The sequence below is a fragment of the Chiloscyllium plagiosum genome, unplaced genomic scaffold, assembly GCF_037043375.1.
Source record: "Chiloscyllium plagiosum isolate Xiang-an unplaced genomic scaffold, Cpla_swu_hap1 HiC_scaffold_9, whole genome shotgun sequence".
Classification (NCBI taxonomy): Eukaryota; Metazoa; Chordata; class Chondrichthyes; order Orectolobiformes; family Hemiscylliidae; genus Chiloscyllium; species Chiloscyllium plagiosum.
The window spans coordinates 2,073,874-2,100,759 of NW_028270147.1; the positions used below are offsets into that span (position 1 = coordinate 2,073,874).

At 67.2% G+C, this 26,886-nt stretch overlaps 1 protein-coding gene across 3 annotated transcripts in view; it reads left to right on the forward strand.

Annotated features, from left to right (window-relative positions):
* LOC148149074 (netrin-G1-like) overlaps positions 1–25,655 on the forward strand; it is a 170,471-nt gene extending 144,816 nt beyond the window's left edge. For 2 of the 3 annotated variants that reach the window (XM_087990337.1, XM_087990336.1), the window contains 2 exons: positions 23,411–23,545; positions 24,717–25,655. In XM_087990337.1, coding sequence (XP_087846463.1) covers positions 23,411–23,545; positions 24,717–24,946 — 365 coding nt within the window. In that variant the 3' untranslated portion in view covers positions 24,947–25,655. Of the gene's footprint in view, positions 1–10,805; positions 10,977–23,410; positions 23,546–24,716 lie in introns of all 3 variants that reach the window. The other variant, XM_087990338.1, reaches the window with a different exon arrangement.
* The last annotated feature ends 1,231 nt before the right edge of the window (positions 25,656–26,886 follow it).

The following is a 26,886-nucleotide window of genomic DNA, read 5'->3' on the forward strand; positions in this document are numbered from 1 at the left end:
CCCCATCACTCACTCACACCCCTCACTCACACTCCCTCCCCATCACTCACTCACACCCCCCTCACTCACTCACACCCCCCTCACTCACACCCCTCCCCCATCACTCACTCACCCCCCCTCACTCACACCCCCTCCCCATCACTCACTCACACCCCCCTCACTCACACCCCCCCTCCCCCATCACTCACTCACACCCCCCATCACTCACTCACACCCCCCCTCACTCACACCACTCCCCATCACTCACTCACACCCCCCTCACTCACACCCCCTCCCCATCACTCACTCACACCCCCCTCACTCACACCCCCTCCCCACCACTCACTCACACCCCCCTCACTCACACCCCCTCCCCACCACTCACTCACATCCCCCCCTCACTCACACCCCCCTCACTCACACCCCCTCACTAACACCCCCTCCCCATCACTCACTCACCCCCCCTCACTCACACTCCTCTCACTCACACCCCCTCCTCATCACTCACTCACACCCCCCTCACTCACACACCCCTCACTCACACCCCCCTCCCCATCACTCACTCACACCCCCCATCACTCACTCACACCCCCCCCTCACTCACACCACTCCCCATCACTCACTCACACCCCCCTCACTCACACCCCTCCCCATCACTCACTCACACCCCCCTCACTCACACCCCCTCCCCACCACTCACTCACACCCCCCTCACTCACACCCCCTCCCCACCACTCACTCACACCCCCCTCACTCACACCCCCCTCACTCACACCCCCCTCACTAACACCCCCTCCCCATCACTCACTCACACCCCCCTCACTCACACTCCTCTCACTCACACCCCCTCCTCATCACTCACTCACACCCCCCCTCACTCACACCCCCCTCACTCACACCCCCTCCCCATCACTCACTCACACCCCCCTCACTCACACCCCCCTCACTCACACCACCCCCTCCCCATCACTCACTCACACCCCTCTCACTCAACCCCCCTCCCCATCACTCACTCACACCCCCCTCACTCACACCCCCCTCACTAACACCCCCTCCCCATCACTCACTCACACCCCCCCTCACCTCACACTCCCCTCACTCACTCACCGCCTCCTCATCACTCACTCACACCCCCCTCACTCACACCCCCCTCACTCACACCCCCCTCCCCATCACTCACTCACACCACCCATCATTCACACCCCCCTCCCTATCACTCACTCACACCCCCCTCTCCATCACTCACTCACACCCCCCTCCCCCATCACTCACTCACACACCCCTCACTCGCACCCCCCTCACTCACATCCCCCTCCCCATCACTCACTCACACCCCCCCCTCACTCACACCCCTCCCCATCACTCATCCACACCCCCTCACACACCCCCACCCCATCACTCACTCACACCCCCCTCACTCACACCCCCTCCCCATCACTCACTCACACCCCCCTCACTCACACCCCCACCCCATCACTCACTCACACCCCCTCACTCACACCCCCTCCCCATCACTCACTCACACCCCCCTCACTCACACCCCCTCCCCATCACTCACTCACACCCCCCCTCACTCACACCCCCTCCCCATCACTCACTCACACCCCCCTCACTCACACCCCCACCCCATCACTCACTCACACCCCCCTCACTCACACTCCCTCCCCATCACTCACTCACACTCCCTCCCCATCACTCACTCACACCCCCTCCCCATCACTCACTCACACCCCCTCACTCACACCCCCCTCACTCACACCCCCCTCACACACCCCCACCCCATCACTCACTCACACTCCCTCACTCACAGCCCCCTCCCCATCACTCACTCACACCCCCTCACTCACACCCCCTCCCATCACTCACTCACAACCCTCCCCATCCCTCACTCACTCCCCTCACTCACACCCCTCCCCATCACTCACTCCCACCCCCCTCACTCACACGCCCTCACTCACACCCCCCTCCCCATCACTCACTCACACCCCCTCCCCATCACTCACTCACACCCCCCCTCACTCACACCCCCCCTCCCCATCACTCACTCACACCCCCCTCACTCACACCCCCCTCACTCACACACCCACCCCATCACTCACTCACACCCCCCTCACTCACACCCCCCTCACTCACACACCCACCCCATCACTCACTCACACCCCCCTCATTCACACCCCCCACCCCATCACTCACTCACACCCCCCTCACTCACACCCCCCTCCCGATCACTCACTCACACCCCCTTCACTCACACCCCCTCCCCATCACTCACTCACACCCCCCCTCACTCACACCCCCTCCCCATCACTCACTCACACCCCCCTCACCTCACACCCCCCCTCCCCATCACTCTCTCACACCCCCCTCCCGATCACTCACTCACACCCCCTTCACTCACACCCCCTCCCCATCACTCACTCACACCCCCCTCACTCACACCCCCTCCCCATCACTCTCTCACACCCCCCCTCCCGATCACTCACTCACACCCCCTTCACTCACACCCCCTCCCAATCACTCACTCACACCCCCCTCACTCACACTCCCTCCCCATCACTCACTCAACCCCCCTCCCCATCACTCACTCACACCCCCTCCCCATCACTCACCCTCACCCCCCTCACTCACAGCCCCCTCCCCATCACTCACTCACACCCCTCCCCATCACTCACTCAACCCCCCCTCACTCACACCCCCTCCCCATCACTCACTCACACTCCCCTCACTCACAGCCCCCTCCCCATCACTCACTCAACCCCCCTCACTCACACCCCCTCCCCATCACTCACTCACACCCCCCTCACTCACATCCCCTCCCCATCACTCACTCAACCCCCCTCACTCACACCCCCTCCCCCATCACTCACTCACACTCCCTCACTCACAGCCCCCTCCCCATCACTCACTCACACCCCCCTCAATCACACCCCCCTCACTCACACCCCCCTCACTCACACCCCCTCCCCATCACTCACTCACACCTCCCTCACTCACACCCCCCCTCACTCACACCCCCTCACTCACACCCCCTCACTCACACCCCCTCCCCATCACTCACTCACACCCCCCTCACTCACATCCCCTCCCCATCACTCACTCACACCCCCCTCACTCACACCCCCTCCCCATCACTCACTCACACCCCCTCACTCACATCCCCTCCCCATCACTCACTCACACCCCCCCTCCCCCATCACTCACTCACACCCCCCCTCACTCTCACCCCCTCCCCATCACTCACTCACACCCCCCTCACTCACACCCCCTCCCCATCACTCACTCACACCCCCCTCACTCACACCCCCCTCCCCATCACTCACTCACACCCCCCTCACTCACACCCCTCCCAATCACTCACTCTCACCCCCCTCACTAACACCCCTCCCCATCACTCACTCACACCCCCCTCACTCACACCCCCTCACTCCACCCCCTCCCCATCACTCACTCACACCCCCTCACTCACACCCCCCTCCCCATCACTCACTCACACCACCCTCACTCACACCCCCCCTCCCCATCACTCACTCACATCCCCTCACTCACACACCCCTCCCCATCACTCACTCACACCCCCCATCACTCACTCACACCCCCTCCCCATCACTCACTCACACCCCCCTCACTCACAACCCCCTCCCCATCACTCACTCACACCCCCTCTCACTCAACCCCTCCCCACCACTCACTCACACCACCCTCACTCACACTCCTCCCCATCACTCACTCACACCCCCCTCACTAAACCCCCTCCCCATCACTCACTCACAACACCCTCACTCACACCCCCTCCCCATCACTCACTCACACCCCCTCACTAAACCCCCCTCCCGATCACTCACTCACAACCCCCTCACTCACACCCCCTCCCCATCACTCACTCACCCCCCCCCTCACTCACACTCCTCCCCATCACTCACTCACACCCCCCTCACTAAACCCCCTCCCCATCACTCACTCGCACCCCCCTCACTCACACCCCTCCCCATCACTCACTCACACCCCCCCTCACTCACACCCCTCCCCATCACTCACTCACACCCCCCTCACTCACACCCCCCTCACTCACACACCCCCCTCACTCACACCCCCCTCACTAACACCCCCTCCCCATCACTCACTCACACCCCCCTCACTCACACCCCCCTCACTCACACTCCCCTCACTCACACCCCCTCCTCATCACTCACCCTCACCCCCCCTCACTCACAGCCCCTCCCCATCACTCACTCACACCCCTCCCCATCACTCACTCAACCCCCCTCACTCACACCCCCTCCCCATCACTCACTCACACTCCCCTCACTCACAGCCCCCTCCCATCACTCACTCAACCCCCCTCACTCACACCCCCTCCCCATCACTCACTCACACCCCCCTCACTCACATCCCTCCCCATCACTCACTCAACCCCCCTCACTCACACCCCCTCCCCATCACTCACTCACACTCCCCTCACTCACAGCCCCCTCCCCATCACTCACTCACACCCCCCTCAATCACACCCCCCTCACTCACACCCCCCTCACTCACCACCCCCTCCCCATCACTCACTCACACCTCCCTCACTCACACCCCCCTCACTCACACCCCCCTCACTCACACCCCCCTCACTCACACCCCCTCCCCATCACTCACTCACACCCCCCTCACTCACATCCCCTCCCCATCACTCACTCACACCCCCCTCACTCACACCCCCTCCCCATCACTCACTCACACCCCCTCACTCACATCCCCTCCCCATCACTCACTCACACCCCCCTCCCCATCACTCACTCACACCCCCCTCACTCTCACCCCCTCCCCATCACTCACTCACACCCCCCTCACTCACACCCCCTCCCCATCACTCACTCACACCCCCCTCACTCACACCCCCCTCCCCCATCACTCACTCACACCCCCCCTCACTCACACCCCTCCCCAATCACTCACTCTCACCCCCCCCTCACTAACACCCCTCCCCATCACTCACTCACACCCCCCTCACTCACACCCCCTCACTCCACCCCCTCCCCATCACTCACTCACACCCCCCTCACTCACACCCCCTCACTCACACCCCCTCCCCATCACTCACTCACACCCCCCCCTCACTCACACCCCCTCCCCATCACTCACTCACACCCCCCTCACTCACACCCCCCCTCCCCATCACTCACTCACACCCCCCTCACTCACACCCCCCTCCCCATCACTCACTCACACCACCCTCACTCACACCCCCCTCCCCATCACTCACTCACATCCCCTCACTCACACACCCCCTCCCCATCACTCACTCACACCCCCCTCACTAACCCCCTCCCCATCACTCACTCACAACACCCTCACTCACACCCCCTCCCCATCACTCACTCACACCCCCTCACTAAACCCCCTCCCGATCACTCACTCACAACCCCCTCACTCACACCCCCTCCCCATCACTCACTCACCCCCCCTCACTCACACCCCCTCCCCATCACTCACTCACACCCCCCTCACTAAACCCCCTCCCCATCACTCACTCGCACCCCCCCTCACTCACACCCCTCCCCATCACTCACTCACACCCCCCTCACTCACACCCCCTCCCCATCACTCACTCACACCCCCCTCACTCACACCCCCCTCACTCACACCCCCCCTCACTCACACCCCCCTCACTAACACCCCCCTCCCCATCACTCACTCACACCCCCCTCACTCACACCCCCCTCACTCACACTCCCCTCACTCACACCCCCTCCTCATCACTCACTCACACCCCCTTCACTCACACCCCCCTCACTCACACCCCCCTCCCCATCACTCACTCACACCCCCTCACTCACACCCCCTCCCCACCACTCACTCACACCACCCTCACTCACACTCCTCCCCATCACTCACTCACACCCCCCCTCACTAAACCCCCTCCCCATCACTCACCCACCCCCCTCACGACACCCCCCCCCACCCCCACCCCCTCACCCCCACCCCCCCACCTCCAGCCCCCCCGCCCCCCCACCCCACCCCCCCCCTCCTCCCCCACCCCAACCCACACCCACCCTCCCCCCCGACCCCCCCACCCACCCCCTTCCTCCTCCCATCACTCACTCACACCCCCCTCACTCACACCCCCCTCACTCACAACCCCCTCCCATCACTCACTCACACCCCACCACTCACACCCCCCCTCACTCACACCCCCCCTCCCCATCACTCACTCACACCCCCCTCACTCACACCCCCCTCACTCACCACCCCCTCCCCCATCACTCACTCACACTCCCCTCACTCACACCCCCCTCCCCATCACTCACTCACACCACCCTCACTCACACCCCCCTCCCCATCACTCACTCACACCCCCTCATTCACAACCCCTCCCCATCACTCACTCACTCCCCCTCACTCACACCCCCTCCCCATGACTCACTCACACGCCCCCTCCCCATCACTCATTCACCCCCCCCTCACTCACACCCCCTCCCCATCACTCACTCACACCCCCCTCACTAAACCCCCTCCCCATCACTCACTCACACCCCCCCATCACTCACTCACACCCCCTCCCCATCACTCACTCACACCCCCTCATTCACAACCCCTCCCCATCACTCACTCACACCCCCCTCACTCACACCCCCTCCCCATCACTCACTCACACCCCCCTCACTCACACCCCCCCTCACTCACACACCCTCCCCATCACTCACTCACACCCCCCTCACTCACACCCCCCTCACTCACACCCCCCTCACTCACACACCCTCCCCATCACTCACTCACACCCCCCTCACTCACACCCCTCCCCATCACTCACTCACACGCCCCTCACTCACACCCCCCTCACTCACACCCCCCTCACTCACACCCCCCTCACTCACAAAGTCCCCTCACTCACACCCCCTCCTCATCACTCACTCACACCCCCCTCACTCACACCCCCTCACTCACACCCCCTCCCCATCACTCAATCACACCCCCCTCACTCACACCCCCTCCTCATCACTCACTCACACCCTCCTCACTCACACCCCACTCACTCAAACCCCCCCTCACTCACACCCCCTCCCCATCACTCACTCACACCCCCCTCACTCACACCCCCCTCCCCATCACTCACTCACACCCCCTCACTCACACTCCCTCCCCATCACTCACTCACACCCCCCATCACTCACTCACACCCCCCTCACTCACACCCCCTCCCCATCACTCACTCACACCCCCCTCACTCACACCCCTCCCCATCACTCACTCACACCCCCCTCACTCACACCCCCCTCCCCCATCACTCACTCACACCCCCCATCACTCACTCACACCCCCCTCACTCACACCACTCCCCATCACTCACTCACACCCCCCTCACTCACATCCCTCCCCATCACTCACTCACACCCCCCTCACTCACACCCCCTCCCCACCACTCACTCACACCCCCCTCACTCACACCCCCTCCCCACCACTCACTCACACCCCCCCTCACTCACACCCCCCTCACTCACACCCCCCTCACTAACACCCCCTCCCCTCACTCACTCACACCCCCCTCACTCACACTCCTCTCACTCACACCCCCTCCTCATCACTCACTCACACCCCCCTCACTCACACCCCCCTCACTCACACCCCCTCCCCATCACTCAATCACACCCCCCTCACTCACACCCCCCTCACTCACACCCCCTCCTCATCACTCACTCACACCCCCTCACTCACACCCCACTGACTCAAACCCCCTCCCCATCACTCACTCACACCCCTCTCACTCAACCCCCTCCCCATCACTCACTCACACCCCCCTCACTCACACCCCCCTCACTAACACCCCCTCCCCATCACTCACTCACACCCCCCTCACTCACACTCCCCTCACTCACACCGCCTCCTCATCACTCACTCACACCCCCCTCACTCACACCCCCCTCACTCACACCCCCCTCCCCATCACTCACTCACACCCCATCATTCACACCCCCCTCCCTATCACTCACCTCACACCCCCCTCTCCATCACTCACTCACACCCCCCTCCCCATCACTCACTCACACACCCTCACTCGCACCCCCCTCACTCACATCCCCCTCCCCATCACTCACTCACACCCCCTCACTCACACCCCTCCCCATCACTCATCCACACCCCCCTCACACACCCCCACCCCCATCACTCACTCACACCCCCCTCACTCACACCCCCTCCCCATCACTCACTCACACCCCCCCTCACTCACACCCCCACCCCATCACTCACTCACACCCCCTCACTCACACCCCCTCCCCATCACTCACTCACACCCCCCTCACTCACACCCCCTCCCCATCACTCACTCACACCCCCCTCACTCACACCCCCTCCCCATCACTCACTCACACCCCCCTCACTCACACTCCCTCCCCATCACTCACTCACACCCCCTCCCCATCACTCACTCACACCCCCCTCCCCAGCACTCACTCACACCCCCTCACTCACACCCCCCTCACTCACACCCCCCTCACACACCCCCACCCCATCACTCACTCACACTCCCTCACTCACAGCCCCTCCCCATCACTCACTCACACCCCCTCACTCACACCCCCTCCCCATCACTCACTCACAACCCTCCCCATCCCTCACTCACACTCCCCTCACTCACACCCCCCTCCCCATCACTCACTCCCACCCCCCTCACTCACACTCCCTCACTCACACCCCCCTCCCCATCACTCACTCACACCCCCTCCCCATCACTCACTCACACCCCCCTCACTCACACCCCTCTCACTCACACACCCACCCCATCACTCACTCACACCCCCCTCACTCACACCCCCCTCACTCACACACCCACCCCATCACTCACTCACACCCCCCCTCATTCACACCCCCCACCCCATCACTCACTCACACCCCCCTCACTCACACCCCCCTCCCGATCACTCACTCACACCCCCTTCACTCACACCCCTCCCCATCACTCACTCACACCCCCCCTCACTCACACCCCCTCCCCATCACTCACTCACACCCCCCTCACTCACACCCCCCTCCCCATCACTCTCTCACACCCCCCCTCCCGATCACTCACTCACACCCCCCTTCACTCACACCCCCTCCCCATCACTCACTCACACCCCCCTCACTCACACCCCCTCCCCATCACTCTCTCACACCCCCCTCCCGATCACTCACTCACACCCCCTTCACTCACACTCCCTCCCCATCACTCACTCAACCCCCTTCCCATCACTCACTCACACCCCCTCCCCATCACTCACCCTCACCCCCCTCACTCACAGCCCCCTCCCCATCACTCACTCACACCCCTCCCCATCACTCACTCAACCCCCCTCACTCACACCCCCTCCCCATCACTCACTCACACTCCCCTCACTCACAGCCCCCTCCCCATCACTCACTCAACCCCCCCTCACTCACACCCCCTCCCCATCACTCACTCACACCCCCCTCACTCACATCCCCTCCCCATCACTCACTCAACCCCCCTCACTCACACCCCCCTCCCCATCACTCACTCACACTCCCCTCACTCACAGCCCCCTCCCCATCACTCACTCACACCCCCCTCAATCACACCCCCCTCACTCACACCCCCCTCACTCACACCCCCTCCCCATCACTCACTCACACCTCCCTCACTACACCCCCCCTCACTCACACCCCCCTCACTCACACCCCCCTCACTCACACCCCCTCCCCATCACTCACTCACACCCCCCTCACTCACATCCCCCTCCCCATCACTCACTCACACCCCCCTCACTCACACCCCCTCCCCATCACTCACTCACACCCCCTCACTCACATCCCCTCCCCATCACTCACTCACACCCCCCTCCCCATCACTCACTCACACCCCCCTCACTCTCACCCCCTCCCCATCACTCACTCACACCCCCCTCACTCACACCCCCCTCCCCATCACTCACTCACACCCCCCTCACTCACACCCCCCTCCCAATCACTCACTCTCACCCCCCTCACTAACACCCCTCCCCCATCACTCACTCACACCCCCCTCACTCACACCCCCTCACTCCCACCCCCCTCCCCATCACTCACTCACACCCCCCTCACTCACACCCCCCTCACTCACACCCCCTCCCCATCACTCACTCACACCCCCCTCACTCACACCCCCTCCCCATCACTCACTCACACCCCCTCACTCACACGCCCCTCACTCACACCCCCCTCACTCACACCCCTCCCAATCACTCACTCACACTCCCCTCCCTCACACCCCGTCCCCATCACTCACTCACACCCCCTTCACTCACACCCCTCTCACTCACGCCCCCCTCCCCATCACTCACTCACACCCCCCTCACTCATGGCCCCCTCCCCCACACACCCCTCCCCATCACTCACTCACACCCCCTTCACTCACACCCCCCCTCCCCCACACCCCCTCCCCATCACTCACTCACACCCCCCTCACTCACACCCACCTCCCTCACATCCCCCGTCCCTCTTCACTCACAAGCTTCTCCATCTCTCTCACCCTCACACTCTCCTGTCTCTCCCTCACTCCCTGTCGCCCCGTTCACTTCCTTCACACCTTCTTTCTCTCCCTCTTTCTCTCTCCTGCTCTAAAGGTCCTCCTCTATCTCTCCCTTATTCCTCTCTCTCCCCTTCCCTCTCTGCCTTCCTCCTTCTCCCCCCTCTCTCCCCACCCTCTCTCTCCCCACCCTCTCCCTTTCTCCCCACCCCCTCTCTCCCCACCCTCTCTCTCCCTCCTCACCCTCTCTCTCCCCACCCTCTCCCTCTCTCCCCCCACCCTCTCCCTCTCTCTTCCCCCCCCCCCCTCCCTGCGGCTACCCTGTCTGTCTTTTCCTTCCAAGCCCCGTGTCAATGTTTCGGACACTCGAAGCGGTGCAGTTACTTGCTGCTGTTCCGTGCTGCTGTCTGTGTGAGCTGTACCCACCGCACCCGGGGGCGACAGTGCCATCAGTGCCGCTCGGGTTACCATCGGAACCCGTCAGCTCAGCTCCACCACCACAACGTCTGCTTAGGTCAGTGCCTGCTCCGGGCTGCACCGGACCGGACCCCCGCCCGGACCACAGCCCGGACCCCCGCCCGGACCCCCCGCCCGGACCCCCCGCCCGGACCCCCGCCCGGACCCCCGCCCGGACCCCCCGCCCGGACCCCCCGCCCGGACCCCCCGCCCAGACCCCCGCCCGGACCCCCCGCCCGGACCCCCGCCCGGACCCCCACCCTCTCCCCCCACCCGGACCCCCGCCCGGACCCCCGCCCAGACCCCCGCCCGGACCCCCACCCACACCCCCACCCTCTCCCCCCGCCCGGACCCTCACCCGGACCCCCGCCCGGACCCCCGCCCTCTCCCCCCACCCGAACCCCCGCCCGGACCCCCGCCCAGACCCCCGCCCGGACCCCCACCCACACCCCCACCCTCTCCCCCCGCCTGGACCCCCGCCCCGGACCCTCGCCCGGACCCCCACCCGGACCCCCGCCCGGACCCCCGCCCGGACTCCCCGCCCGGACCCTCACCCGGACCCCGCCCGGACCCCCGCCCGGACCCCCCGCCCGGACCCCCACCCGGACCCCCCGCCCGGACCCCCACCCGGACCCCCACCCGGACCCCCGCCCGGACCCCCGCCCGGAGCCCCCGCCCGGACCCCCGCCCGGACCCCCACCCGGACCCCCCGCCCGGACCCCCGCCCGGACCCTCACCCGGACCCCCGCCCGGACCCCCGCCCGGACCCCCGCCCGGACCCCCGCCCGGACCCCCCGCCCGGACCCCCCGCCCGGACCCCCACCCGGACCCCCGCCCGGACCCCCGCCCGGACCCCCCGCCCGGACCCCCCGCCCGGACCCCCACCCAGACCCCCGCCCGGACCCCCGCCCGGACCCCCGCCCGGACCCCCGCCCGGACCCCCGCCCGGACTCCCCGCCCGGACCCTCACCCGGACCCCCACCCGGACCCCCACCCGGACCCCCGCCCGGACCCCCGCCCGGACCCCCGCCCGGACCCTCACCGGATCCCCGCCCGGACCCCCCGCCCGGACCCCCGCCCGGACCCCCGCCCGGACCCTCACCGGATCCCCGCCCGGACCCTCACCCGGACCCCCCGCCCAGACCCCCCGCCCAGACCCCCCGCCCGGACCCCCGCCCGGACCCTCACCCACCCCCCACCCGGACCCCCCGCCCGGACCCCCGCCCGGACCCTCACCCGGACCCCCACCCGGACCCCCGCCCGGACCCCCGCCCCGGACCCCCGCCCGGACCCTCACCCGGACCCCCACCCGGACCCTCACCCGGACCCCCGCCCGGACCCCCACCCGGACCCCCGCCCGGACCCCCCGCCCGGACCCCCACCCGGACCCCCACCCTCTCCCCACGCCCGGACTCCCGCCCGGACCCCCACCCTCTCCCCCCGCCCGGACCCCCACCCTCTCCCCCCGCCCAGACCCCCGCCCGGACCCCCACCCGGACCCCCCGCCCGGACCCCCGCCCGGACCCCCCACCCGGACCCCCGCCCGGACCCCCACCGGACCCCCACCCTCTCCCCCCGCCCGGACTCCCGCCCGGACCCCCGCCCGGACCCCCACCCTCTCCCCCCTGCCCGGACCCCCACCCTCTCCCCCCGCCCGGACCCCCGCCCGACCCCCCACCCGGACACCCGCCCGGACCCCCACCCGGACCCCCGCCCGGACACCCCGCCGGACCCCCACCCGGACCCCCGCCCGGACACCCGCCCGGACCCCCACCCGGACCCCCCGCCCGGACACCCGCCCGGACCCCCACCCGGACCCCCCGCCCGGACACCCGCCCGGACCCCCACCCGGACCCCGGCCCGGACCCCCACCCTCTCCCCCCGCCCGGACCCCCCGCCCGGACCCCCGCCCGGACCCCCGCCCGGACCCCCACCCGGACCCCCGCCCGGACACGCGCCCGGACCTCCACCCGGACCCCCCGCCCGGACCCCCGCCCGGACCCCCACCCGGACCCCCGCCCGGACACCCGCCCGGACCCCCACCCGGACCCCCACCCGGACCCCCGCCCGGACCCTCGCCCGGTCCTCCACCCGGACCCCCACCCTCTCCCCTCGCCTGGACCCCCGCCCGGACCCCCGCCCGGACCCTCACCCGGACCCACGCCCGGACCCCCGCCCGGACCCCCGCCCAGACCCTCACCGGACCCCCGCCCGGACCCCCGCCCGGACCCCCGCCCGGACCCCCGCCCGGACCCCCGCCCAGACCCCTCACCCAGACCCCACACCCTCTCCCCCCGCCCGGACCCCCACCCGGACCCCCGCCCGGACCCCCGCCCAGACCCCCACCCGGACCCCCGCCCGGACCCCCGCCCGGACCCCCGCCCAGACCCCCGCCCGGACCCCCGCCCGGACCCCCACTCACACCCCCTCATTCACAACCCCTCCCCATCACTCACTCACTCCCCCTCACTCACACCCCCTCCCCATGACTCACTCACACCCCCTCCCCATCACTCATTCACCCCCCCCTCACTCACACCCCCTCCCCATCACTCACTCACACCCCCCTCACTAAACCCCCCCTCCCCCATCACTCACTCACACACCCCACACCTCACTCACACCCCCTCCCCATCACTCACTCACACCCCCTCATTCACACCCCCTCCCCATCACTCACTCACACCCCCCTCACCACACCCCCTCCCCATCACTCACTCACACCCCCTCACACACACACCCCCCTCACTCACACACCCTCCCCATCACACACTCACACCCCCCTCACTCACACCCCCCTCACCACACCCCCCCTCACTCACACACCCTCCCCATCACTCACTCACACCCCCCTCACTCACACCCCTCCCCACACTCACTCACACGCCCCTCACTCACACCCCCTCACTCACACCCCCCTCACTCACACCCCCCTCACCACAAAGTCCCCACTCACACCCCCTCCTCATCACCACACACACCCCCCTCACTCACACCCCCTCACTCACACCCCCTCCCCCATCACTCAATCACACCCCCCTCACTCACACCCCCTCCTCATCACTCACTCACACCCTCCTCACTCACACCCCACTCACTCAAACCCCCCTCACTCACACCCCCCTCCCCATCACCTCACTCACACCCCCCTCACCCACACCCCCCCTCCCCCATCACTCACTCACACCCCCTCACTCACACTCCCCCCCATCACCACTCACACCCCCCATCACTCACACACACCCCCCTCACTCACACCCCACCCCATCACTCACTCACACCCCCCTCACTCACACCCCTCCCCATCACTCACTCACACCCCCCTCACTCACACCCCCCCTCCCCATCACTCACTCACACCCCCCATCACTCACTCACACCCCCCTCACTCACACCACTCCCATCACTCACTCACACCCCCCTCACTCACATCCCTCCCATCACTCACTCACACCCCCCTCACTCACACCCCCTCCCCACACTCACTCACACCCCCCTCACTCACACCCCCTCCCCACCACTCACTCACACCCCCCTCACTCACACCCCCCTCACTCACACCCCCCTCACTAACACCCCCTCCCCTCACTCACTCACACCCCCCTCACTCACACTCCTCTCACTCACACCCCCTCCTCATCACTCACTCACACCCCCCTCACTCACACCCCCCTCACTCCACACCCCCTCCCCATCACTCAATCACACCCCCCTCACTCACACCCCCCTCACTCACACCCCCTCCTCATCACTCACTCACACCCCCCTCACACTCACACCCCACTGACTCAAACCCCCCTCCCCATCACTCACTCACACCCCTCTCACTCAACCCCCTCCCCATCACTCACTCACACCCCCCTCACTCACACCCCCCTCACTAACACCCCCTCCCCATCACTCACTCACACCCCCCTCACTCACACTCCCCTCACTCACACCGCCTCCTCATCACTCACTCACACCCCCCTCACTCACACCCCCCTCACTCACACCCCCCTCCCCATCACTCACTCACACCCCATCATTCACACCCCCCTCCCTATCACTCACTCACACCCCCCTCTCCATCACTCACTCACACCCCCCTCCCCATCACTCACTCACACACCCCTCACTCGCACCCCCCTCACTCACATCCCCTCCCCCATCACTCACTCACACCCCCCTCACTCACACCCCTCCCCATCACTCATCCACACCCCCCTCACACACCCCCCACCCCATCACTCACTCACACCCCCCTCACTCACACCCCCTCCCCATCACTCACTCACACCCCCCTCACTCACACCCCCACCCCATCACTCACTCACACCCCCCCTCACTCACACCCCCCTCCCCATCACTCACTCACACCCCCCCTCACTCACACCCCCTCCCCATCACTCACTCACACCCCCCTCACTCACACCCCCTCCCCATCACTCACTCACACCCCCCTCACTCACACCCCCACCCCATCACTCACTCACACCCCCCTCACTCACACTCCCTCCCCATCACTCACTCACACCCCCTCCCCATCACTCACTCACACCCCCCTCCCCAGCACTCACTCACACCCCCTCACTCACACCCCCCTCACTCACACCCCCCCTCACACACCCCCACCCCATCACTCACTCACACTCCCCTCACTCACAGCCCCCTCCCCATCACTCACTCACACCCCCTCACTCACACCCCCTCCCCATCACTCACTCACAACCCTCCCCATCCCTCACTCACACTCCCCTCACTCACACCCCCTCCCCATCACTCACTCCCACCCCCCTCACTCACACTCCCTCACTCACACCCCCCTCCCCATCACTCACTCACACCCCCTCCCCATCACTCACTCACACCCCCCTCACTCACACCCCTCTCACTCACACACCCACCCCATCACTCACTCACACCCCCCTCACTCACACCCCCCCTCACTCACACACCCACCCCATCACTCACTCACACCCCCTCATTCACACCCCCCACCCCATCACTCACTCACACCCCCCTCACTCACACCCCCCTCCCGATCACTCACTCACACCCCCCTTCACTCACACCCCCTCCCCATCACTCACTCACACCCCCCCTCACTCACACCCCCTCCCCATCACTCACTCACACCCCCCCTCACTCACACCCCCTCCCCATCACTCTCTCACACCCCCCTCCCGATCACTCACTCACACCCCCTTCACTCACACCCCCTCCCCATCACTCACTCACACCCCCCTCACTCACACCCCCTCCCCATCACTCTCTCACACCCCCCTCCCGATCACTCACTCACACCCCCTTCACTCACACTCCCTCCCCATCACTCACTCAACCCCCTTCCCATCACTCACTCACACCCCCTCCCCATCACTCACCCTCACGCCCCTCACTCACAGCCCCCTCCCCATCACTCCCTCACACCCCCTCCCCATCACTCACTCAACCCCCCTCACTCACACCCCCTCCCCATCACTCACTCACACTCCCCTCACTCACAGCCCCCTCCCCATCACTCACTCAACCCCCCTCACTCACACCCCCTCCCCATCACTCACTCACACCCCCCCTCACTCACATCCCCTCCCCATCACTCACTCAACCCCCCTCACTCACACCCCCTCCCCATCACTCACTCACACTCCCCTCACTCACAGCCCCCTCCCCATCACTCACTCACACCCCCCCTCAATCACACCCCCCTCACTCACACCCCCCTCACTCACACCCCCTCCCCATCACTCACTCACACCTCCCTCACTCACACCCCCCTCACTCACACCCCCTCACTCACACCCCCCCTCACTCACACCCCCCTCCCCATCACTCACTCACACCCCCCTCACTCACACCCCCCCCCCATCCCCCCCCCTACTCCCCCATCCCCCATCACTCACTCACACCCCCCTCACTCACACCCCCTCCCCATCACTCACTCACACCCCCTCACTCACATCCCCTCCCCATCACTCACTCACACCCCCCTCCCCATCACTCACTCACACCCCCCTCACTCTCACCCCTCCCCATCACTCACTCACACACCCCCTCACTCACACCCCCTCCCCATCACTCACTCACACCCCCCTCACTCACACACCCCCTCCCAATCACTCACTCTCACCCCCCTCACTAACACCCCTCCCCATCACTCACTCACACCCCCCTCACTCACACCCCCTCACTCCCACCCCTCCCCATCACTCACTCACACCCCCCTCACTCACACCCCCTCACTCACACCCCCTCCCCATCACTCACTCACACCCCCCTCACTCACACCCCCTCCCCATCACTCACTCACACCCCCTCACTCACACGCCCCTCACTCACACCCCCCTCACTCACACACCCCTCCCAATCACTCACTCACACCTCCCTCACTCACAACCCCGTCCCCATCACTCACTCACACCCCCTTCACTCACACCCCTCTCACTCACGCCCCCCTCCCCATCACTCACTCACACTCCCCTCCCTCACACCCCGTCCCCATCACTCACTCACACCCCCTTCACTCACACCCCTCTCACTCACGCCCCCCTCCCCATCACTCACTCACACCCCCCTCACTCATGGCCCCCTCCCCCACACACCCCTCCCCATCACTCACTCACACCCCCTTCACTCACACCCCCCTCCCCCACACCACCCCTCCCCATCACTCACTCACACCCCCCTCACTCACACCCACCTCCCTCACATCCCCGTCCCTCTTCACTCACAAGCTTCTCCATCTCTCTCACCCTCACACTCTCCTGTCTCTCCCTCACCTCCCTGTCGCCCCCGTTCACTCCTTCACACCTTCTTTCTCTCCCTCTTTCTCTCTCCTGCTCTAAAGGTCCTCCTCTATCTCTCCCTTATTCCTCTCTCTCCCCTTCCCTCTCTGCTTCCTCCTTCTCCCCCTCTCTCCCCCACCCTCTCTCTCCCCACCCTCTCCCTTTCTCCCCACCCCCTCTCTCCCCACCCTCTCTCTCCCTCCTCACCCTCTCTCTCCCCACCCTCTCCCTCTCTCCCCCCACCCTCTCCCTCTCTCTTCCCCCCACCGTGTCAATGTTTCGGACACTCGAAGCGGTGCAGTTACTTGCTGCTGTTCCGTGCTGCTGTCTGTGTGAGCTGTACCCACCGCACCCGGGGGCGACAGTGCCATCAGTGCCGCTCGGGTTACCATCGGAACCCGTCAGCTCAGCTCCACCACCACAACGTCTGCTTAGGTCAGTGCCTGCTCCGGGCTGCACCGGACCCCCGCCCGGACCACAGCCCGGACCCCCGCCCGGACCCCCGCCCGGACCCCCCGCCCGGACCCCCGCCCGGACCCCCGCCCGGACCCCCCGCCCGGACCCCCGCCCGGACCCCCGCCCAGACCCCCGCCCGGACCCCCCGCCCGGACCCCCGCCCGGACCCCCACCCTCTCCCCCCACCCGGACCCCCGCCCGGACCCCCGCCCAGACCCCCGCCCGGACCCCCACCCACACCCCCACCCTCTCCCCCCGCCCGGACCCTCACCCGGACCCCCGCCCGGACCCCCCGCCCTCTCCCCCCACCCGAACCCCCGCCCGGACCCCCGCCCAGACCCCCGCCCGGACCCCCACCCACACCCCCACCCTCTCCCCCCGCCTGGACCCCCGCCCGGACCCTCGCCCGGACCCCCACCCGGACCCCCGCCCGGACCCCCGCCCGGACTCCCCGCCCGGACCCTCACCCGGACCCCCGCCCGGACCCCCGCCCGGACCCCCCGCCCGGACCCCCACCCGGACCCCCCGCCCGGACCCCCACCCGGACCCCCACCCGGACCCCCGCCCGGACCCCCGCCCGGACCCCCCGCCCGGACCCCCGCCCGGACCCCCACCCGGACCCCCCGCCCGGACCCCCGCCCGGACCCTCACCCGGACCCCCGCCCGGACCCCCGCCCGGACCCCCGCCCGGACCCCCGCCCGGACCCCCGCCCGGACCCCCCGCCCGGACCCCCGCCCGGACCCCCACCCGGACCCCCGCCCGGACCCCCGCCCGGACCCCCGCCCGGACCCCCCGCCCGGACCCCCACCCAGACCCCCGCCCGGACCCCCGCCCGGACCCCCGCCCGGACCCCCGCCCGGACCCCCGCCCGGACTCCCCGCCCGGACCCTCACCCGGACCCCCACCCGGACCCCCACCCGGACCCCCGCCCGGACCCCCGCCCGGACCCCCGCCCGGACCCTCACCGGATCCCCGCCCGGACCCCCACCCGGACCCCCGCCCGGACCCTCACCCGGACCCCCCGCCCAGACCCCCCGCCCAGACCCCCCGCCCGGACCCCCGCCCGGACCCTCACCCGGACCCCCCACCCGGACCCCCGCCCGGACCCCCGCCCGGACCCTCACCCGGACCCCCACCCGGACCCCCGCCCGGACCCCCGCCCGGACCCCCGCCCGGACCCTCACCCGGACCCCCACCCGGACCCTCACCCGGACCCCCGCCCGGACCCCCACCCGGACCCCCGCCCGGACCCCCGCCCGGACCCCCACCCGGACCCCCACCCTCTCCCCACGCCCGGACTCCCGCCCGGACCCCCACCCTCTCCCCCCGCCCGGACCCCCACCCTCTCCCCCCGCCCAGACCCCCGCCCGGACCCCCACCCGGACCCCCCGCCCGGACCCCCGCCCGGACCCCCACCCGGACCCCCGCCCGGACCCCCACCCGGACCCCCACCCTCTCCCCCCGCCCGGACTCCCGCCCGGACCCCCGCCCGGACCCCCACCCTCTCCCCCTGCCCGGACCCCCACCCTCTCCCCCCGCCCGGACCCCCGCCCGGACCCCCACCCGGACACCCGCCCGGACCCCCACCCGGACCCCCGCCCGGACACCCGCCCGGACCCCCACCCGGACCCCCGCCCGGACACCCGCCCGGACCCCCACCCGGACCCCCGCCCGGACACCCGCCCGGACCCCCACCCGGACCCCCGCCCGGACACCCGCCCGGACCCCCACCCGGACCCCGGCCCGGACCCCCACCCTCTCCCCCCGCCCGGACCCCCGCCCGGACCCCCGCCCGGACCCCCGCCCGGACCCCCACCCGGACCCCCGCCCGGACACCCGCCCGGACCCCCACCCGGACCCCCCGCCCGGACCCCCGCCCGGACCCCCACCCGGACCCCCGCCCGGACACCCGCCCGGACCCCCACCCGGACCCCCACCCGGACCCCCGCCCGGACCCTCGCCCGGTCCTCCACCCGGACCCCCACCCTCTCCCCTCGCCTGGACCCCCGCCCGGACCCCCGCCCGGACCCTCACCCGGACCCACGCCCGGACCCCCGCCCGGACCCCCGCCCAGACCCTCACCGGACCCCCGCCCGGACCCCCGCCCGGACCCCCCGCCCGGACCCCCGCCCGGACCCCCGCCCAGACCCCTCACCCAGACCCACACCCTCTCCCCCCGCCCGGACCCCCACCCGGACCCCCGCCCGGACCCCCGCCCAGACCCCCACCCGGACCCCCGCCCGGACCCCCGCCCGGACCCCCGCCCAGACCCCCGCCCGGACCCCCGCCCGGACCCCCACCCAGACCCCCGCCCGGACCCCCGCCCGGACCCCCGCCCGGACACCCGCCCGGACCCCCATCCGGACCCCCGCCCGGACACCCGCCCGGACCCCCACCCGGACCCCCGCCCGGACACCCGCCCGGACCCCCACCCGGACCCCCGCCCGGACACCCGCCCGGACCCCCACCCGGACCCCCGCCCGGACACCCGCCCGGACCCCCACCCGGACCCCGGCCCGGACCCCCACCCTCTCCCCCCGCCCGGACCCCCGCCCGGACCCCCGCCCGGACCCCCACCCGGACCCCCGCCCGGACACCCGCCCGGACCCCCACCCGGACCCCCCGCCCGGACCCCCGCCCGGACCCCCACCCGGACCCCCGCCCGGACACCCGCCCGGACCCCCACCCGGACCCCCACCCGGACCCCCGCCCGGACCCTCGCCCGGTCCTCCACCCGGACCCCCACCCTCTCCCCTCGCCTGGACCCCCGCCCGGACCCCCGCCCGGACCCTCACCCGGACCCACGCCCGGACCCCCGCCCGGACCCCCGCCCAGACCCTCACCGGACCCCCGCCCGGACCCCCGCCCGGACCCCCCGCCCGGACCCCCGCCCGGACCCCCGCCCAGACCCCTCACCCAGACCCACACCCTCTCCCCCCGCCCGGACCCCCACCCGGACCCCCGCCCGGACCCCCGCCCAGACCCCCACCCGGACCCCCGCCCGGACCCCCGCCCGGACCCCCGCCCAGACCCCCGCCCGGACCCCCGCCCGGACCCCCACCCAGACCCCCACCCGGACCCCCGCCCGGACCCCCACCCGGACCCCCGCCCGGACCCCCGCCCAGACCCCCACCCGGACCCCCGCCCGGACCCCCGCCCGGACCCCCGCCCAGACCCCCGCCCGGACCCCCGCCCGGCCCCCCACCCGGACCCCCGCCCGGACCCTCACCCGGACCCCCACCCTCTCCCCCCGCCCGGACCCCCCGCCCGGACCCCTCACCCAGACCCACACCCGGACCCCAACCCTCTCCCCCCGCCCGGACCCCCCGCCCGGACCCCTGCCCGGACCCCCACCCGGACCCCCACCCGGACCCCCGCCCGGACCCCCGCCCGGACCCCCGCACGGACCCCCGCCCGGACCCCTGCCCGGACCCCCGCCCGGACCCCCGCCCGGACCCCCGCCCGGACCCTCGCCCGGACCCCCACCCGGACCCCCGCCCGGACCCTCACCCGGACCCCCTGCCCGGACCCTCACCGGACCCTCACCCGGACCTCGCCCGGACCCCCACCCGGACCCCCGCCCGGACCCCCGCCCGGACCCTCACCCGGACCCCCGCCCGGACCCCCCACCCGGACCCCCCACCCGGACCCCCCGCCCGGACCCCCGCCCGGACCCCCGCCCGGACCCCCCGCCCGGACCCTCACCCGGACCCCCGCCCGGACCCCCACCCGGACCCTCACCCGGACCCCCGCCCGGACCCCCCACCCGGACCCCCCGCCCGGACCCCCGCCCGGACCCCCCGCCCGGACCCCCGCCCGGACCCCCCACCCGGACCCCCCGCCTGGACCCTCACCCGGACCCCCACCCGGACCCCCGCCCGGACCCCCGCCCGGACCCCCGCCCGGACCCCCGCCCGGACCCTCACCCGGACCCCAGCCCGGACCCCCCGCCCGGACCCCCACCCGGACTCCCCGCCCGGACCCCCGCCCGGACCCCCGCCCGGACCCCCACCCGGACCCCCGCCCGGACCCCCCGCCCGGACCCCCACCCGGACCCCCGCCCGGACCCCCACCCGGACCCCCGCCCGGACCCCCGCCCGGACACTCGCCCTGTCCTCCACCCGGACCCCCACCCTCTCCCCCGCCCGGACCCCCGTCCGGACCCTCACCCGGACCCCCGCCCGGACCCCCACCCGGACCCCCGCCCGTACCCCCCGCCCGGACCCCCCGCCCGACCCCCACCCGGACCCCCGCCCGGACCCCCGCCCGGACCCCCGCCCGGACCCTCACCCGGACCCCCGCCCGGACCCCCCGCCCGGACCCCCCGCCCGGACCCCCGCCCAGACCCCCGCCCGGACCCCCCGCCCGGCCCCCCCACTCGGTCCCCCACCCGGACCCTCACCCAGACCCTCACCCATCTCCTTACCCCCCCACAGCCCAAACCAGGCCTGACTCCCCCTTGCCCAGAGTACCCCCCAGAGGGATCTGGTCAGGCCTTTCCCTGGTGTCCTGCTTCCCCCCCAATCCCCTCTTGGGAGTGAGTCCTACATTCCCCCTGCCTCTCTGTGGGAAGACGGATCTCTGGAATTCCCGTTGGGATTTATGAGGGATTGTCTGATATTGATGACCCTGAGTCTGACCTCCCCAACACTGTTGGTGGGGAAGGGGGGGGGAGAGGGGGTGGAGATGGTGGAACATCTTCTGTCGATCTTCCAGTGAACCCCCCTCGTCATGTTAAAGAGCTCTTTCAGGTTAGAGCCTCCGCTGTGTCTGTCCAGGAGTGAACAGCCCCCTGCCTGTCCAGCCTTTCCTCACCATCAGAGCCTCTCTGTTCTGGGGTGTCTCTGTCAACCTCACTCCCCCTACCCCACCCCACCCCCCTCTGCTCTCCAGTCCATCTCCTGCCTGTTTCTCACACGGAGACAGAAATGTTCACTGTTTCCCATGTGGGACCTATGGTTTGATACAGTTAGGTCTCTCCTGTCTGCTGGTGAACTCGATCTTGGGACATTGAAGCCAATATTTGCTTTTCCTGGCGTTGGGAATCTGTGCAGCTTATGGGAACAGTGGGAGCCGGGCTGTGTGCACTCAGTGGGGACAGCACTGAAACAGTTTGTGAAGGATTGGAGAGGTGTGTTTGTCACAGAGTCTGACTGTCCCTTGTCCTGACTCTCAGTCAGTGGTGTTGCTGAGTTCGTGTTGATGTGTTAACTCAGTAATCTCTGGGTACAATGTGCAGTGTGTCTGTGTGTTCTCTTGTTCCTACAGACTGTCAGTGTAACCCTGATGGCTCTCTACACCGACGCTGTAATGACACGGGATATTGTGACTGCAAGGCTGGAGTGACAGGGCCCAAATGTGACAAGTGTTTACCTGGATATTACTGGCACAGGGGCTGTCGAGGTCAGTACTGATCCTCCCAGGTGCTGCCCTCACTCCATCCTGCCTTTTGTGTCTCTGAGACAGCACAGGGTCTGAAAGCAGAGTAACTGGTTGAGTGAGAGAACCCTCTCCAAGGCTCTCACATCCTTCCTAAAGCACGGTGCTCAGGACTGTGCTCAGTCTCTGTCAACATTTCATCTTCCACCTTGACCCATTGCCCCATGGTCAGTGGCTTCTCTGAGCCACTGCTACTGGTCACCTTACTGAGTCCTGTCCATTCTGCTCCTTGTCAATTTTCCTCACAATCTCACCTTTCCCATGAGCTCACTCTGCAGCACCTATTCAAAGGTCATTTAAAGGTCCAAATACACCACATTGACCACATTCCCCTGATCGACCCTCACTATTCCTCTTCAGAGAGTTTAATCTGCTTCCTCTCGCATTTGTTTCCTTTTTGGAAGCTGCTCTTTTTTTGGAAGCTCTTGCTCTTGCTCCAGGTTTTTCTGGGATTTCTCTGAGGAAGCTTTCCCTCAGCTTCCCTCTCCTTAATTTTCCTGCATGAATCTACAATTCCCAGGATTGTTCTCTGTCCCTTTTGAAATACAGGAACCCCCCTCAGTCTCTGCCATTTCCTGTGCACTGTCCCCTTTCCCAGGAACCTGTTAGAAATCTGTAAGGAATATATCTGCCATTTCTTCCCAAACTCCATTAAAATTCACGGATCGAATCGATCAGACCCAGGCTTGGACAATCGTTTACTTTGGTTTGACATCTCCCCGTTTTGTTCTTAAATATCTATTTCAGTCTCTCCCTTTGATCTCTCAGCCACCAACACCCTCGGTCTGTGAATACTGAGAACACTAACTCCTTCTCAGAGATTTCTGCTGAGATCTGTGAGTTTATCGATGAAACCCTCAGTAGCTCCATCTCCTCCTGATTGGCTCTTGTTGTGGATTCCATCCCAGTTTCAGTTTCTATTCTGGGATCATTTCGCTCCATCGTTTACCTTTCTGTTGCTCCTTATTCCTTTGCTTCCTCGTTGGCCTTCCCTTTATACTTTATGTCCGACTGTCCATTGTTGGATTCTGGGGATGTGGATGTTTGTCGATGGGAGCTGGGCAGTGGGGGGGTATTGAAACAGTCTGTGACTTGGGGAGATTGTCATTGAGCTGAGCTCTCTGTTTCCTTGCAGCGAGAGTTTGTGATAACGTCCTGACCCGATGTGAGAACGGGGGTGTGTGTGAGGACAATGGCAGGTGTCTGTGTCACCCTCCGTACACAGGGCTGTTGTGTGAGAAACACCATTGCAAGAAGGGAGCAGGAGCCTGTGTCTCACAGTCACCACAAGATCCAAGCTTTGCCCACCTGCTGCTCTCCCTTACTGCCCTCCTCATCACTGCCAATGACCATGGGGCCCTCTGAGCAGCTCCCAGCCCCTGGACCCACACAGGAAGCTGCAGGGAGCAACAGCAGAATCCAGGCTTTACTGTGAAAACACACATCCCTCCCCTCAGCTGGCCAATCCCGGGAAAACCAACTGGAATGAAGGCTGAGTGTATCCCAGCTCGTGGACGCAGCCAGGAGTGACTGGGATATGGAGTGAGAGATTACTCTGGGGAAACTGGGACAGCAGCTCATCTCCATTCTCCAACACACCCAGCCCGTGGTCAGCTCGGAGACACACAGACAAAGGAGTTGCATTTAACTAGCACCTTTGGCCAGCTCATGATGGCACACAGCATTTTCCAGCCAACGAAGGAGTTTTCAGTAAATAACAATGTGTTGATGATGCGATAATCTGTGATGTTTAAGAGATAAATCTCAGCCAGGACTCTCCGGGACATCACCCCACTCCACTTTGAACCATGATACAACTCTTATCATCAACCTGAGAGAGCAGACAACATCTCAGAATAAAATATAACAACTCTGAATCTACAGCACTCCCTCAGCACTGACCCTCTGACAGTGCAGCACTCCTTCAGCACTGACCGTCTGACAGTGCAGCACTCCTTCAGCACTGACCCTGTGACAGTGCGGCACTCCCTCAGCACTGACCCTCTGACAGTGCGGCACTCCCTCAGCACTGACCCTCTGACAGTGCAGCACTCCTTCAGCACTGACCCTGTGACAGTGCAGCACTCCCTCAGTACTGACCCTGTGACAGTGCAGCACTCCCTCAGTACTGACCCTGTGACAGTGCGGCACTCCCTCAGCACTGACCCTGTGACAGTGCAGCACTCCCTCAGCACTGACCCTGTGACAGTGCAGCACTCCCTCAGCACTGACCCTGTGACAGTGCAGCACTCCCTCAGCACTGACCCTCCGACAGTGCAGCACTCCTTCAGCACTGACCCTCTGACAGTGCAGCACTCCCTCAGCACTGACCCTGTGACAGTACAGCACTCCCTCAGCACTGACCCTCTGACAGTGCGGCACTCCCTCAGCACTGACCCTCTGACAGTGCTGCACTCCCTCAGTACTGACCCTGTGACAGTGCAGCACTCCCTCAGCACTGACCCTCTGACAGTGCTGCACTCCCTCAGTACTGACCCTGTGACAGTGCAGCACTCCCTCAGTACTGACCCTCTGACAGTGCGGCATACCCTCAGCACTGACCCTGTGACAGTGCAGCACTCCCTCAGCACTGACCCTCTGACAGTGCTGCACTCCCTCAGTACTGACCCTGTGACAGTGCAGCATTCCCTCAGTACTGACCCTCTGACAGTGCAGCACTCCCTCAGTACTGACCTGCTGACAGTGCAGCACTCCCTCAGCGCTGACCCTCTGACAGTCTGGCACTCCTTCAGCACTGACCCTGTGACAGTCCAGCACTCCCTCAGCACTGACCCTGTGACAGTGCAGCACTCCCTCAGCACTGACCCTGTGACAGTGCGGCACTCCCTCAGCACTGACCCTCTGACAGTGCGGCACTCCCTCAGCACTGACCCTCTGACAGTGCAGCACTCCCTCAGCACTGACCCTGTGACAGTGCAGCACTCCCTCAGTACTGACCCTCTGACAGTGCAGCACTCCTTCAATGCACACCATCTAGCAGTGCAATCCTTGTTGTGTTTGTTGTCTGAATGTCTGACTGGGATTGGTGTCTGGGTTGCGTTGATAACAGTGTCCGTTTGTAATCACCTTTGTCTCTGATCAAAAGCACCCCACCCCTCCCCTGAGGTTTTGGGAAGACGCTCTGAATTTCTGAAGCATGAAATGTGGGTAAAGTGTTGGTGAACTGTGATGCCTGTTGTAGCAAACTCTGGTTGCAATGTAATCTGATTAACTGTAAATGATCTGATGGTGAGAATTTGACTTTGCAATTCAGTAAACTAGCAGGGACCATGCCGGCTGAATGG